Raw genomic sequence first — 16171 nt, 5'->3', positions numbered from 1 at the left:
CACAGTATAAACAAGATTTTATTTAGAATTTCCTTTCATATTGTTTATTTCTTACAAACATTGTTGATAAAAAACCTGCTCTGGAGGCTAGACATGAGGACTGAAACATCTCACAATGCATTAATAATTAAGGTCTATTACACTGTTAACAGCCGGTGTATAGGTATATTCATCTGTGGGGTTTTAATTTGTCTGTGGGGACGGCAGATATTTAAGATACTTTATCAGCATATTTTCATCCAAAACACATTTGTTATACAGCACAATTGTTTCAGCACACAAACGGTAGCAGAAATCCGTCACTGTGCCCATTACTCTGGGCCGACAAGGTGTTTGTGGGTCAGGAATTTGAGAAGGGCTGGAACTGCAGATTTAACTATGGTTGAAAATGTGTCCGCCTCTAACTGTCCTGTATGGTCTCTCCTGGCCCTTTAATGAGGCGCTTGTGTCCCCTTTTTCCTGCCGGGCCACGGGGCTTAGCGAAGGCCTGTTTGTGGGCATGCTGCTTCGGATGGACCTCGTCATAAAGGAACTCCTCCGTCAGTTCGTCTCCATTTTCAATCTCCAGCTGCACATAGATGCCACAAGTGCAAATAAGCATGCATTCCATTAGACACACATTAAACGTACGTAATAGATAAGTTATAATTTCTGTTTGTGATTCTGTCTTCCAACATGATGGTCTGAATGCTGTGTCAAAGCCTCTAAATAGTGATGAGAAAAAAATGCTCACAGAGAAACACTGATTATTCTTTATTTATTGACTTTTAAATGTCTAAAAGTAGTGAAATGTAAATATAGTGAGTCTAAAGACACAGAAATCAGCCTCACAGCGTGATAAAGCACAGTGAACATTAACCTCAGTGGCAGCTACAACCCTGTCTAAAACTGTGTTGTGTAATTTTCTTTCCTTCTGTCTCTATCTACCCATCCATTACCTTTTTAGCAATTTCCAAATGGTAATCTTTCTCGACCTCCTCCAGTAGTCGACTCTTGCAGCTAGAATACAACATCCGCTCCTTAATACTACAGCTGTATCCTGGCATGGAGTATATGAAAACTGCAGACAGGCAAAGACAGGAAGAAGACTTGAAGAATTGTAAATAAATGTTTTATGCTTATAGGGATCAGCGGTTTGACACCTTAGAACAAAAAAAACCTCAACAGGCCTGAAGATAATAGAGGTAGAAAATTATATTTTTTCCCCTCTGATTTTTAACTAAATTTAGCTTTTTTATTTCATGTGAAATGCTGGAAACAATGAGAGAAGGAAAATCATTCTTGCATTAAGGAGTCACTAGACAAAACGGTTGTGAACCACAGAGTTATGTCTCGTTGTGCATGCTTGTTTACGTCCTACAGATGTACAAAGAGGAGGATTAACAGACGCACCGACAGAATCCAGGTAATCTCCTTCGTGGGAGTGTTTGTAAAGGAAGAAGTGGTATCTGGGAGTGTCTTTGGGAACACTGCGGGGCAAGTCACGAGTTTCTGTTGGGTTGGAGTGGACCAGCTCAATTGTTTCCTTCTCTACATCCAACTTCTGAAACACACAGTAGTCAGGCACAATATAAAGAATGTTCAGATCTCTCAAAGTCAAACATCAGAAATCCAACACTCCTGACACCACGCTATTTCTGATGGGTTTTAGATAAACCTGACAGCTTGAGACTGGAACAGTGCTGTCACCTCACTCTTATATGAACTCCACAGGCTCACCAGTTGTATGTAGTTGATGCGTTTTTGGGCAAGTTGCCGTAGGGCTCTTTTGGCCGTCTCCTGCAGAGGGAAAGCAAGGCCCTGAAGCGTCTGGTGCTTACTCTCCACGCTGATGTCTGTCTTCACCTGCAGGGGGCAGCAAGCAAGCACACAAACATTTTCAAGAGTCCAAAGGCAGAGCCAAAGAGATAAGATAATCCTTTATTGATCCCCACAGGAGAAATTCAAGATTCAAAAAAGAGAAAGAAAATGTTCAATGGGATAATATAGCTTTACATTTTATATTCTTTAGAAAAAAAAATGTATTTTCAAAAATCACTTTACAAACAGTGATTCTCTGTGTGTGTGTGACCATTCACCTCAAATCTAAATTTGTATTAAATTCACATTTCATACACAGTAGACATACAGTACATGATGGGCAAACATACCTGTTTAACGCGGCCCTGAAAAGCAATAACAACAAGAGGTTAAATTTCCAATAGAAGAAGTTTTATTAAAGACACAAGCAGACCTGAGCACATGCAGTGATGACAAAGCAGCTGAGGGCACGCTGACCTCTCACCTCTGTGATTTTGATCCTCTGGAGCTCCTGCTCAGCTAATGTGAGAGGGGCAGGACCTGAGCAGGATGACACATGGCGCTGGTAGCCCTGCAAACAGATGTCCTCCTAGTGTTGCAAGCAAAACAAGAGTCCCTTTACAGAAAGCACAGAAAAAAACTCCTCTAAAAACATGCCATCACACCAAAACAGGCAACCTGACAGTAAATGAAAATGAATTTGATTATTGCTCACCTCAGCTGTGCCAAACATCTCATACTTCACATGGCCACCACCAAACTCTTTCTTCACTGTGGCTCGGGTGGCAGCATACAACATCTTTTGTTTCACCTGTGGCCATCCGAAGGGGGAATATACAAACTGTTTGTAAATATGTTGCTAAATTCAAGACACAAATGCTAAGACATTTTTATGATTGATTACATTGATGTGCTTTATTGTGATCACAATGTACTAGGAATATTCTTGTTTCCACAAACAGATTTTTATTCAATACTTTTTTCTTCTTTTTTTTTAAACTCATACTTTTGGTAAATTTTAACCATTAAACAATTCCTAAGACAATGTTCTCATAATTTCCTACTGTAGGACATATCAATACTTTAGCATTTATATTTCCTGTTGTATGCTATGTACCTATTTAGTTATAGTTTGGTACCTTCTATCAGTATTTTTCTATTTTTCTTGGATTATTCTGTGGAATTATTATTGCTTACATTTTTCCTGATAAATATCTGAGGTGTGTAGATCAGTATATGGTGTGGAATTAAGAATATGTGGTATGGCATACCGGAGACTGGTCAGGAGACCATGATATGAAGATCCACTCGTAGCCCTGTGCATTCTGGGAGTCGAGGCGGTATAGGATGTAACAGGGCTCGTGGCCGTCCAGGAGAGGAAGCAAGAAGTGATCATAATCCTGGTCCCAGCTTTTTTCCGGCTCTCTGTGGGCCCCCAGGACCAGCTGCTCTGAAAATCAGACCAGTGCTCATCACATACCTTAATTCCCTATATGTGGCATTGCCCTTTGCAGAGCACTTTGACACATACAGTAGGAGTTAGATGATACCATAGTTTGCAGTCATGGGCAGTAATGATTTACAGTAATGATTTAAATGTAGAAGGATTATTACACTATTATTACAAAAAACAGTTCTGTAATGTTGAAATCACTCGGTAGTTAAGTGAAATGAAAGCGTTTGGCATGAAAAAAAAAAAGCGAACAAAATGGCCGTTGCTTCCAACCGAATCAGTAAAGAACAAAACAATAGACAGCAATGAATATGCTATAAATTACATTAGTCCTGGCCCTTAGTTTCTTGAACATGCACATTCCTCTCATGTCATACTGACAATTTCAGACAACTTTTGGATACTTTCGGGTCATAATTTCTCTTTGACCCTGTGCACAATCTCTACGAACTATCTCTACATTTCAAATACCCAATGCCCAACCCTCTGTGTGTAAACTCACTCAGCTAAAGGCAGTCTGAAAACTTCGTGTGAGAGCCCACGAGGCCTCGCTGTTTACCCTTTACGTTCTGTGGTGAGCAACCTCTGGCTTAAAACATCACCAGATTTATTTCTCAGCTGATGAGACCTAACAATCAAAACACTAATAGCTGCTAGGGCTCATGAAATAACACAAAACACACACATACACCTAAAGTCTGATGTCCTTGTGGGGTGCAGGGGGATTTCCTGACCGTCTCTTGCAGCACGATGCTATTCTGAGGCACAACACATTCCAGCTCAGCACACACATACTTTCCATTAGCCATTCTCCCATAGTCTTTACAGGTCTGTGATAGTATTAAACTGCATGTAATTGAATTCCCTTTAGGTGTTGTCTTTTTTCTTTCAAAGTTTAAATCAAAGAGATAAAAACAACAGACAAACGTTATCAGGGGACAGATGAGTGACAGGGAGCCAAGCGGCACGCCAAGCCAGCAATGATGAAACCCGACCGAATGATCTTGTTTCTCTTTTGACATTGGGATGATGATTGAGTGTCACTGGGCAACAGCATGCAACCATGTCAAGTCACATGTGACTCAAAATAGCCAAGTGACGCTGGGGAAGATCACAGTGCTCAGAGCTGACACTCTTCTGTCTCTGTTGCACCAAGCTCCTCTCTGTTGACATCAACACCGCAAATATGACACCAGATATTTATTGTGATAGTCACAGTCTGCAAAGAGTCCCAGAATGCATCTGTCATGACTGATTACAGCCGGTCAGATACCCAAACAAGATGTAAACACCTCACGAACGTATCAGTTCATCTCCATGATCTATTTCCTCACTCAGAGACACACTGAAGGCATGTTTTCACACAGCTGATGCAATCTTCTTTTCCTAGAAGTTAGACAAATGCAGCAGTGGTTAATCAACTTTTGTTTTTGTTTGTGTCCCTTTGATATGAAGTCATTTCTACTACCCAGCCTTGAAAAAAAAAATAGTTAAGCAACGTTTAGCAACACTCACTGCTGTTCTAAAGGTATTTACAGAGTATTCAGAGACTCCAAACTCCATCTGATAGAAAAATATTCTGTTTGTGTTGCCATAATTAATTGTTTTAGCCTGTTTTTCAAGCTGTTTCCTCATCCAAGCAAACAATGGTAGTGTGAAATAATGCATGTCCTGTTTTATTGTACAGTCTGAATGGTACAATCTGTTATATTTGTCTGTACTCATTTACATTTTATGTATTCCTGCAAAAACATGTTCTTTTGTACAAAATACAAAATGAGCAAGGAGATGTATCATTTCTGGCAGAACAAACAATCAAAAACTGTACATTTTCTTCCTATATTTTGTTTGCTGAACCACACACAATATGTTAAATCCACTTCTCAAGCTGTGAGTGAGTCTTGTAGAGCAGTCGCCGACTGTACTCAGTGACCCAAATGAATTGGCAACACATGGGAGCCACGTTCTGGGGATAAACTAAAGTGCTTTTCTTAAGTTTTATTTGAATAAGTTTTAGAGAGTTAAAATAGTCAACCTAAATTGGAGTTTAGTACCACTGGTCAGTAGTTGAATTTTTGAGCCAGAAAAAGTCACTGCATGCATGTTTGAGGTATAAATTGTGTACTAAAACAATGATTGGAGGCCAAAAAATCGTATGGGTCATTGAACGATTCAAGGAGTAAGAAAGGAAAACAGTATTTCTTGTACACCACATTATGTTTATCTTTACTTTCACCAGTTCAGAAGGGAAAAACCTCTCACTGGTTGAACTGTTCACCATTCATACCGACACAAAGAGCACAACATGTGACTGCCGCAGGAAGACATAGTTTCATTTTATGGGGTCAAAGCCCAGAGACACCGAGAACAACTGTCAGAGAGGACGCATTCTTCATAGAGAACTTATTTTTTCTTCAAATGATGAATTGTTGAATGTCAACACTTTCCCAACAGACTAAGATGTTTTTACTCAGATTTAAAATAACCCACCACCACAGGCTATAAATGACCAGACAATAAGTACTTCAAAAAGGCAGTGATACATATTCACATAGCATCATATGGATAATATTATAAAATCTTGCATCCAATCCCACTGAAGGCCAGCTCATCCCCATTTCTGACTGCTCTGCCGCACACTCTCCTGAGTCACTCACCTTCTTGGATGCACACCTTGATGAGGCGCACAGCCCCACATCTTGCCTTGGCCAGGAACTCCCTGAGCTCTGGCGTCACAACTAGTGCGAGGAACATGGCGGGTCAGCGGCCTCTTTCTCCCGCCAAACGCTGTGCCGGGTGGGGGCGCGTTTTCAGAGGAGAAACAACAGGGAAGACTGCTACAGCACCAAGCCAAAATATTCAGTCCAGTCAAGAGACACTTCAGTTCAACCGAACAAGACTGTCGTAAACGTCCTGTACTTCAGATTCTGTGACTAAGAACTGTTCTACCTCCTGAAGAAGAGGATTGCTGAGTGTGTCCAGACTTGTTGAGAGAGTGTGACAGTGTGAGAGGGGACATCGCTCAAGTAACTAGGACAGTATCATGTGCACACAGTGAGGGAACCTGATCACCTCTCTCCCAAATTTAGCTCCCTCTGGTTTGACTGTTCAGCCATGGGCACTGGCCAGTGAAACCCCCACACAGGGCCTACAGTGGAGGAAGGGCTTGTGACCTGCAAACCTAATAACCAACTTCTGAGCCAAGAACAATACAAGTCAGATGCATTGACAAAATCAAGATGGTGGCAAGACCTCAGCACTGTTGTTCTTGTTGTTGTCGAAATGCTAATGTTCCCATTTGAATTTTACCATGTATTTCTCGAGCAAAAACCCCAATATTTTGCTGTACCTCCTCCTGAGGTAGGAGAAAACAGCAAAAAAGCAGCCAAACGTGATCAAAATGAACAGAGCTTATTTGGAAGGTTTACACAACTTACACACACGTCAACTATGACGGTCAACAGATTGTATGTTTTTTTGATGTCATCTGGCCACAATGACACCGTTTCCCCAATCTCAAACCCACAAATTTAAAACTGTTATTTTGAGTTTTTGATAACTCCTGCTTAATTTTAACTGAGCATTAAACCTGAAAATGAATATTACAATGACAAGTAAAAATAAGTCAAATGAATGAAAGGTAAATATTTAAACACTGTTCATATTTTCCAGACTAATAAAGTTCAATAATCTTTGCTTTTCAGGAAATCTGAACTCATTTTCTCAACTGATACCAAAATGAATTGAGACAAAAATGAAAAGTGCATTTCAGTAGATTTGGATGGATTCATTCATTCAAAAAAAAAAAAAAACACACTGAACTGGAATGTGTAATATGTATGTACAAACACCACAACACAATAATAAAGTTGACAAAACCAACATCTTACAAAGAAAAAATTTAATGTTAAATAGAAATATAAAAAAGAATAGACAATGATCTACTTCTGCTTCTACTTATTTACAATTTGAACCGAACAGGCCACACTTCCTGTGATATTGCCACTGAGCTGGCTGTGCTGACCCCTGCTGGTCACTTCAACTTTGGCCTTCAACAGAAGCCTTCACTTTGCCATCAGTCGTCGATGGTGGGGAGCCAGAACGCCTGTAGGATGAGAAAGCAGCACAAAAATGCTCAGTCACATCAGAACCATTTTGTGTTTGCAGGTGTAGGTGTGTGTGTGTGTGTGTGTGTGTGTGCATGTGCGTGTAGCCAATGAAGGTGAGGTCTCCTGGTGTTTTTTTCTTTCCCGTTCTTACTTGAACAAGAAACAACAACAAAAAAACAAGTAGATTTGAATCAAGACAAATGTGTTATGAAAAACTCAATAACAAAACCGTGTAATAATGTGACTACAAACAAGATTATTAGGCAGGGCTCAACAGCAAGGATTTCCTGCTTGTCTGGAACAAGTAAAGGCTAGTACAGCTGAATACTCTTTTGCCAGATCAGGCAAGCGGTAAAAAAGATTTAAATATATTGTTTTTTCTGGAGATGGTGATGGAAGTATGTAAGGAGTGAGCCATCTTGCTTCCTTCTCAGCTCTTTGGATAGCTACACAGCTATGTGCAGTACAGCATGGGGATTTGTGAGAAAATGGCAGCAGGTAAAGCCATTTATGGGGTACAGTGTAGTTACAGGGTGCATGTCAATTTATTTTGTTTTAAAGTTTGAGAGGCCGAAAAGACTGAACGTGACAATTAACTTTAGTTTGTTGTTATTTGATGACTACTAATAAGTGAAACAATCTGTACAGGGGTAAGTAAACATGGCTTTGACCAAGCAGATTACTGACCCATTTTCCCAAGCCGACAAGTAAATAAATGAAAAACTGTTAAAAGTATTCAAGGAATCCCCTTCAGTAACCCTTTAAGTCTGCTTTGTCACCCTCACTCACCATGTTGGAGCAGGCACTTGCAAATGTCATGAATTTGGGGTTAAACTGCAGGCAGGTAATTGGTCCCGTGTGCTTCCCATCTAATAATGCCACCTTCATGCCGCTCTCTGCATTCCACACATGGATCTTTCCGTCCTCAGAGCCTGAAATATAAGGATAAACAAAAACATCTGATGAAATCCTAAATGGCACTGTTACATACAGCGTAAATCCCGCATTAGAAAAATGCTTTTATTTATAAAAGAATGGTATATTTCAACATTTCACAGATTGAATGGCCTTCTGTTATAGCACAGAGCATGGTATCATTATGTTTAAATATGCTTAATGTTTGCTATGCAGCATAATTCAAAATCAGTTGACTTGGGACTTGTTGTTGTGATCAAACAGTGCACCTTCTTAGTGTAGAGGAAAACCTTGAACTCAGACAAGAGAAGGAGACTCTTGAGACCTTGGTGTCTTATGACAAAGTATTTAATGAGATTCGGCCCAGGGGAAACAGCATTTACAGTGAACCAATGTTTCTCAGTGCACTGCCATGCCAATTCAGGAGTCTCCCAGTCGACGGAAATGAATCTTATGAATCTTAGATAAGGGTTAAAGATCATTGCATACCTCTGTCTCTCCACTACGATACATGGTAACGTCGTAGCATATACTCAGACTACACACCAGGACTGATGACGCCTCAACAAGATACACATTTACAGAGGACTGAAATAATTCTCCAACACTTTGATAAAAGTATTGATTTCCACAGCCAAGGCAACAACATGAAAAAAAGAGTGATCGTAACTTACCAATCATAACAAACTGAGAATCTGGAGTGAATGATGCCTCCAGCGTTACACCTTTACTGTTGTTGTAGCCCTGCGGAATAATACACAAAAACAGCATCCACAAGCAATTATTTTGTGCACATTAGTATCAAAACAGTGAACGGTTTGCCAGGAACTTCTGAGATCTTCAACAACTCCTACATACATGAATGCAGGATAAAAAAAAATAAGCACACCATCACTATTTTGCTGAATTTAGTGAATGAACAGACGTCATCTAACTATGTGACAATTTCCCAATGTTGTGTTCTCTTTTCACTCAATAAATGTTTCCACACACGTGCATGGCAATGAGTTGTTCCTTACCCCAAAGGAATGTAGCACAGCACCCTTAAAAGCATCCAGGATTCGGAGAGCTCCGCCATTAGTAGAAAGAAGAATGAGTTTGCCGTCATTGCTAAACTTGAGTCCTGTCCACTCGCATGTCCGATCATACTGAAGCTTGAAGGTTGCAAAGGGACCCTGTTGACAATTAAATTACATCTATTTACTTCAAATATTAGACAAATGTACATCACAAACGGTATCTCACACACAAACATGTCTTACCTTGTCAAATGACCGCAGATCATAAAGTTTAACCATCTCTGAATTTATTCCAGCAGCAAAAATCAGGCCCTCTGGATCAAAGGAGCATACAGGCTTCCCCTGCAGGTGCATCAGACCCTAACGTTTACAGATGACAAGAGGGGGGTCAGTATTAGTTTGATTCCTCTTTCTCACTTTACACGTTAGTGCAACATAAAAGGATGCTCATAAAACGTACTCACCTGGCAGTTAGGTGAACGCAAATCCCACAGTCTGATAGTTTTATCTAATGAGCCAGAAATAAATGTGTCATCCACAGGTGACATGGAGAGAGATGTCACCCTGGCCAAAAACAAAAAAGCAAACAAGAAGAACATGAGAACAAGGGTACTTCCAACTGAACACATCAAATACAGACAGGACAGCATAAATCCAGCCCTCACCTTTTGTTATGCCCAGGAAAGTATCGGATGTATTTGTTGTCATGAAGGGACAGGTACCGGATGGTATCTTCAGGAATAGTAACATATTAACAAAATTATAACGTCATACATCAAACATGACCACCAACCTCAACAAACAAGCTAGCATCCAAACATGAAGCTGATTACAAACAGTTCCGATGAGTTGCCTCAACTGTGGGCAAGGCAGTCACTTGTACAGTTAGCTCCTGTATGGGGCAGAATCACAGACCCTCAAACTGTACAAACAACTACCTCAGACCAAAGTGAGTAGTGATTCCCCCACGATCCAGCAGTGATCCACTTGGGTATGGCATCCTGTAAACATCAACCACTGGCAAACACCTAAACAGTACAACCAGTGAAAGACATCATAATGCTCTTGGAATTGATACGTAAAGACAAGACGACTTTTTCTGCACCGCAGTAAAGTTATTCCATTGTCTAAATTTACGACAACTCTATCTGAGTGACATGCACAAAAATATGTCTATTCGCTTAGCACTGTATTTTCACTGTTAATAACTACACATACAGTAGCTCATTATCATTTTAAGTTAAAAGGTTGATTTTTTTTTATCATTCTACAACACAGAGGTGTATAACAAAATACTAGTCAGTTGTAGTCCCTTTACACTAATCACAAAACTTAGAAATCAATTAATAAATAATAAGTAAAAAACAAAACAATTTTCATGGCAGCATGGAGGATAAATTGAGGGGTCTCACAGCCCGAGGAGCTGTGCTGTAGTCCAAAGTATTTGATTTCTTAATGAATTAGTCATTATGTTATATAGCAACATTATCAACTTGATCACGACCTGAAACATCATGTTACGTTACCAAACAGTAACTACCAACATGTATTTGAGAATCAACGTACCATCGATTTTGTTGGAACTGTAGACCACAGTGTTTGCAGCATGTGTATACCTGATCAGATCCACTCCATACTTTTTACTGTAGAGGGTCCTCTTAGGCCTGTCATAAATCAGATTACACAGGGGAGGGGGACAGATTTAAAAAAACGACATCAACCCATAGTTACAAATAATCACGTTATTTTTTAAAGCTCATTTTTACATGCCATCACATTGAACAAAAAACATCAAACACAAATACAACGCAGTTTATTTATCACTTAATTATCTGGTCAGTGCTTGTCACAGACCTAAACTGTCCTCTTCAAATGCTTGTGTTGTCCATATAATCCTCTAAAAACCTATGATACTCAGTTGACATAAAAGAGAATAAGCAACTGGAAACAACAAATGTTTGATAGTTTTACTATATAATAAAAAAAATTTAAACAATGTATTATTTAGTTGTAAAGGTAGCGCTGTTCTTGATCACATCTCTTCTGAAAGAAATGATCTGCACAGTTATAAAAATGAATAAAACAAATAATCATAATACTAACATGGTTGGTGACAATATCTTCTATGGATCAACTAGTTCTTTCAGCACCATGTGAAATCTCAACTTATTAATCGTTAAATACTGATAGTGCCATTATTCGCAAGCTGTTAGCAGCACTGTTCCACCAGCAAAAGGTTTTTAAACCACTTCAAGCATACAGCTGCTAGCCTAGTTAACCGTAACGTAATTTTAACAGATTTTAATTTACTTTGACAATATAAAGGTCACATGGCATATCATTTACAACCGTATAAGCTTAGCCCCAAAAAGTGACAGGATTAATACTGAAGATGTTTTAAAACTGTATGCACAAATTTACACGTCTCATAGAATCGCTGCTGTATTATCACCCCGCAGCAGGCCTCGCTAGCTAGCATAGCATGTAGCTAACTTAAAAAACAATGAAGTAAAAATGACAAAAACCGCTCTTACTTTCCCTCTTGACAGTCGTACAAGACTAATGAATCGTCGTCGCTACTGGAAATAATTGTTTCTCCGTTTGAACTGAAATCGAAGCAATTAATTTTGTCAGAGTTTTCTCGAAACACCTTCGCTACTCTGAAGCTCCGCAGCACATTGTCCGTCAGCTTCATGATGGCCTCTGTCTTTGAGGGGAAGCAGGCCCTCTTTTTACTTTGAATCGGCTTACAGATGTCCCTTACTGTAGTTCTTATATATATATATATCTATATATGAACTGTAGTGGGGCTAACTAATCTTTTTTAAGAAGTAAAGTTTAAAAACAGGAAAGAAAGCCCGCCTGTTCTACTTAAAATTCACAGGAGTAAAGAGGGAGGGAAAAAGCACCGCCTTCGCCACGTCGGTGACGCGCATATTCATCACTTCACACGCGCATTGGTTGAAAAATCACGTGATATGTTACTTATCGCGATAGTTTCATCTTGGTCATAAGACATGTACAATGAACTCTAAGGTAATAAAAACCAAAGGAATAACGTCTAAGTTAATTCTTGCAGACTAATTGTCTTAGTCAGGAGCTTTGAATCCCACTTCATGAAAACGTGTGTAAAGAGTTGAGAATTTTGTCTAAAATCAGACAAGTGAATTAGAGACATAAACAGAACTCACAGAAGAGGGCAAAACAATATCTTATTCATGACTGTCACACGCACTCATCTGGAAAGTTCTTTCTCATTTTATCTGTCTGATACAGTGCGAGCAGCTGACCCTCTGCTCCAGCACTATCTGTCACGTTTAGCTGCAGGTTGTAAAAGCCCTGTTCTGAGTTGTGTCAGCCTGTGGTATTTTTACCAGGAATCAAAATGGACGCTGGGGAAGTGAAGAAGAAAATAACAGCGGGAGTTTTGCCCTCGCAGATAGGAAGGTGTGAGGTATGAAATATAAATAGTGCGAAAATTTGCTCAGACACGGACAACATATACAGTGACGTATTAAGTCGAGCAAACGAAACGTCACAGCGGTTCAAATTTGTGTCGGTTTAAAATCGAATCTCTGATGTTAAGATGTTCTCTAAAAGGCTTATTAAACTAATTCAACGAGAGGGCAAACGGCTAACTTGTGTGTGTGTTTTCTGCTGCTTGATCGTCGTTTTTTGTCTGATATTTTGTATTCAAAATTTGAAGACATGTAATGTCAGAGTGTTATCCGTTGTCATTTATGTAAACGTGTTCAATTTGATTACATGGGCAGGTGATATTGGATTAAATCCTCTATCACAAAATATGGCGTCACCATACCGTGATTATTACATTTTGTGAAGAAATTAATTTAAAATGGTTAATAGTTTAAATAATCAGATGGAGATATTTTTGGCTCATCTAATGCCCGGTAAATCAAAGTACTTCATAGTGGTGCAAAATGCAAAAGTTTAAAATCATTAAAATGGAATATTGCTGTAAAACTGTCGTGCTTATTGATTTGCAACATTGCCCTCAGTGGCCTCAACCAGAGATGAGGGACCAAAGACACCACAGTATAAACACAAAAAAAGACAAAATAGGTCATTTATTCATATGATCTACCCTCAGTGGGTAGTGTCATATTTCTTTGGAGTCAAAGCCCGTTGCACACTGTGCACATGAATTTCACCACTGTCTTCAGTGTTACACCAACACTAAACTAACTTCTAGTGTCACTGACACCTCATTTGTGTTCACCCAGCATGAGGGATTAAAGAAAAAAAAAAAATCAAATAACTATTGAAACGAATACAGAGCCGTGCGCCCGGTCATTTGATGTGTCCTGTGGTCCATTCAAGTCAATCATTACCCACAGGTTACACAACACAAGTCAGTATTTGGTCAGATTTTTGCAACACTCCCTGACTGGTGAGCTGCCGTGCACAAAACAGGCTTCTGCAGGAATCTACAGGCTTTATATCTCATTTAGAACTTCACAGGTAGGCAGTCTCATTAGCTTTCACAAAGCACAGTTTTACTGGGAACTGCGCAAGTTGTGTAGGATGCTAACAGCTGTCATTTATGTAAGATTGTGGTTGTTTCTTCTTCTGTTTCTTCTATCTGTAAATGTGAACTAACAGATAACACATGAATAAAGTATTCATTTATGTGACTAATTGAGCTAATAGTTTAATTATAATAATATATAATATAATAATTTAATTTACATTTGAACCTTGAGACATTTACATTTACATTTACTTGAGAGGTAAAATTGACCTTCAGCTAAGAAAAATATTTATGAACAGCTAGAATATCTAACATTTTCCTCTCTGCACATTGTCATATTACATATGTCTTGTCATTCTGAAAAATGACTTGAATTTTTAATCTTTCAGGTGATCTCTGCTTAGACCCACTGAACAGTCCATGGCCCGTGTTCTCACCCTTTGTCGGCCTTGGCCTTTTCTAGCCCTCGTTTGCAGAAGAAAACCCACATTGTGCAAAATGTCAATGGACTCACGGGCACGCGGGATGTTTGCAGCTGCAGTGGAAGCTGTGCAGCCTGATACTGTGATCCGACAGAGTATAGAGCGCAAGGAGGACTCAGTTATTATCAGTGGTCAGAAATTCACACTCAAGCACAACCTGCACTTGGTGGGCTTTGGAAAAGCTGTACTGGGTATGGCTGCTGAGGCAGAGAGGATTGTGGGAGATCACTTGGTGAAAGGAATAATAAGCGTGCCATATGGGATTCAGCAGACATTACAGCAGCATGGGAAAGAGTAAGCAAAAGCCTTGTGGTGTAAGCAACTAAAAGTGTTTACACAAAAACTAAGCTTTATAATAGCATAATAAAATTTCTTACTCCCATCACAGCCATCTGTTGTTGAAAGAAAACAGTCGCATCAAAGTAATGGAAGGAGCAAAACACAACTTGCCCGATGCTGATGCCCAGAAGGCAGCTGAAGGGATCAGGCAGTTAGCCAGTGAGCTGACGGAGAAAGACCTGCTACTTGTATTGATTTCAGGTGAAAATATGTCTTCTCTTGTTGCTTTTTCGCTACAAAATCATACCTTCAAATGTGAATCTCTAATACACGGTGGTGAAACTCTGTCTAGGTGGAGGCTCTGCACTATTACCTGCGCCCATCCCACCAATCTCACTGCAGGAGAAACTTGATGTTACCCGCAAACTTGCAGCTGCTGGTGCCACCATTCAAGAGCTGAACACTGTGCGACGCGCCTTGTCTTTCTTAAAGGGTGGAGGACTTGCACATTGTGCTCACCCTGCCCAGGTAAGATAGTTTTTTTTAATCAACTTTTCATTGAAGTAGAGAATTCGTTCTAGCATTGTTATTTAACAATCACTTCTTTGCAGGTGATTGCACTGATATTATCTGATGTAATTGGGGACCCTTTGGACTTGATTGCCAGTGGTCCCACAGTGTGGAGTGAGGTATGGCCTGAAGAAGTTTTGTCAATTCTTGAACGTTACAAGCTGTTGAACTGTCTTCCAGCCTCAGTAAAGGAAGTCCTTGGGAGACCTAGTCCACGGGAGAGTAAGGATAAATCTAATTCATCAGGGCACGTTCTCAACACTGTGATTGGCTCCAACAGCCTTGCTCTCAGTTGTGCAGGTCGCCGGGCTCGAGAGCTAGGTTTCCGCCCTGTTGTGCTGTCACCAGGGGTTTGTGGTGACGTAAGGTCAGTCTCCAGACTTTATGGCCTCCTGGCTCGCTTTGCTTGTTCTCAAGATGAACCTCCTCCAGAGATTGCTGCTGAGTTGCTAAAGCTGGGGCCTGAAGTAGGTGTGGAGAGCTGGGACCTCTGCCGTACTATGCAGGTCTTGGATGAAGGGCGTACAGAAGGATGGGGTGCCACGTGCCTGTTAGCTGGAGGTGAGCCCACTGTGGAGCTGACAGGCATGGGCCAAGGTGGTCGAAACCAGGAGCTGGCTCTGCGAGTGGGAATGGAGCTGAGGGGCCTGGAGCACCTGCCTAATGGTCCTGTCTTCCTGAGTGGTGGAACTGATGGTCAGGATGGACCCACTGAGGCAGCAGGAGCCATCACTGATGCAGGGTTGTATGAAGAGGCCCAAGCACAGGGGCTGGACATTGAAAACTTCCTTACCAACAATGATTCCTACACTTTTTTTACACGTCTTTCTGCTGGGCAGCACTTACTTGTGCCTGGTTTAACCTGCACTAATGTGATGGATGTACATATGCTACTCATACCACCAGTTCCAATAAAAATAAGATAATTCCAGACCACATGAAATAAAATAAACAAAGTCCAGTGGATCTGGATAAGTAAAGTACTCCATCTGACCTGGAATTGTAGTAACTCTTTTTTTTCTTTCAACTCTCTTTTTGGCCTTTAACTGTGA

General features: G+C 40.2%; 3 protein-coding genes across 5 annotated transcripts; 1 reads left to right on the top strand and 2 right to left on the bottom strand.

Annotated features, from left to right (window-relative positions):
• LOC124056210 (twinfilin-2) lies at positions 1-6574 on the bottom strand. Its single transcript, XM_046383416.1, has 9 exons — positions 5911-6574; positions 3072-3250; positions 2516-2611; positions 2285-2389; positions 2151-2165; positions 1720-1845; positions 1393-1543; positions 939-1060; positions 1-568 (listed from the first exon to the last, which is right to left on the bottom strand). The coding sequence occupies exons 1-9, from the start codon at positions 6005-6007 to the stop codon at positions 401-403; spliced, it is 1059 nt and encodes a 352-aa protein (XP_046239372.1). The 5' UTR covers positions 6008-6574; the 3' UTR covers positions 1-400.
• A 565-nt stretch (positions 6575-7139) lies between these two features.
• Positions 7140-12231, bottom strand: wdr82 (WD repeat domain 82). Its single transcript, XM_046383417.1, has 9 exons — positions 11831-12231; positions 10863-10960; positions 9962-10028; positions 9761-9860; positions 9540-9656; positions 9297-9452; positions 8952-9021; positions 8152-8294; positions 7140-7358 (listed from the first exon to the last, which is right to left on the bottom strand). The coding sequence occupies exons 1-9, from the start codon at positions 11989-11991 to the stop codon at positions 7329-7331; spliced, it is 942 nt and encodes a 313-aa protein (XP_046239373.1). The 5' UTR covers positions 11992-12231; the 3' UTR covers positions 7140-7328.
• Positions 12232-12276: 45 nt separating this feature from the next.
• Positions 12277-16116, top strand: glyctk (glycerate kinase). Of its 3 annotated transcripts, none has more exons than XM_046383412.1 (5): positions 12277-12332; positions 14178-14564; positions 14659-14810; positions 14902-15077; positions 15161-16116. In XM_046383412.1, exons 2-5 carry the CDS (start codon positions 14209-14211, stop codon positions 16043-16045), a joined length of 1569 nt encoding a protein of 522 aa, XP_046239368.1. In that variant the 5' UTR covers positions 12277-12332; positions 14178-14208; the 3' UTR covers positions 16046-16116. The 3 variants fall into 3 exon arrangements, with proteins under 3 accessions (XP_046239368.1, XP_046239366.1, XP_046239367.1); XM_046383410.1 differs by lacking the exon at positions 12277-12332 and adding an exon at positions 12468-12750; XM_046383411.1 differs by lacking the exon at positions 12277-12332 and adding an exon at positions 12764-13778.
• Positions 16117-16171: the final 55 nt, after the last annotated feature.

Source organism: Scatophagus argus, chromosome 3, assembly GCF_020382885.2.
Source record: "Scatophagus argus isolate fScaArg1 chromosome 3, fScaArg1.pri, whole genome shotgun sequence".
NCBI classification, from domain to species: domain Eukaryota; kingdom Metazoa; phylum Chordata; class Actinopteri; family Scatophagidae; genus Scatophagus; species Scatophagus argus.
Note: the sequence above shows the minus strand (reverse complement) of the source record. Positions and strands in the feature narration are given on the sequence as shown.

Excerpts from the sequence above, each read along its gene's own strand:
- LOC124056210 (XM_046383416.1), bottom strand. The coding sequence starts at position 6,007 with ATGTTCCTCGCACTAGTTGTGACGCCAGAGCTCAGGGAGTTCCTGGCC. Across the intron at positions 3,251-5,910 it reads CAAGGTGTGCATCCAAGAAG|AGCAGCTGGTCCTGGGGGCC; the intron begins GTGAGTGACTCA and ends TCTGATTTTCAG. Across the intron at positions 1,061-1,392 it reads AGATTACCTGGATTCTGTCG|TTTTCATATACTCCATGCCA; the intron begins GTGCGTCTGTTA and ends GCCTGTCTGCAG.
- wdr82 (XM_046383417.1), bottom strand. The coding sequence starts at position 11,991 with ATGAAGCTGACGGACAATGTGCTGCGGAGCTTCAGAGTAGCGAAGGTG. Across the intron at positions 10,029-10,862 it reads CAGTTCCAACAAAATCGATG|ATACCATCCGGTACCTGTCC; the intron begins GTACGTTGATTC and ends CTATTCCTGAAG. Across the intron at positions 8,295-8,951 it reads TTCTCAGTTTGTTATGATTG|GCTCTGAGGACGGAAAGATC; the intron begins GTAAGTTACGAT and ends CTTATATTTCAG.
- glyctk (XM_046383412.1), top strand. The coding sequence starts at position 14,209 with ATGGCCCGTGTTCTCACCCTTTGTCGGCCTTGGCCTTTTCTAGCCCTC. Across the intron at positions 14,565-14,658 it reads TTACAGCAGCATGGGAAAGA|CCATCTGTTGTTGAAAGAAA; the intron begins GTAAGCAAAAGC and ends CTCCCATCACAG. Across the intron at positions 15,078-15,160 it reads ATTGTGCTCACCCTGCCCAG|GTGATTGCACTGATATTATC; the intron begins GTAAGATAGTTT and ends ACTTCTTTGCAG.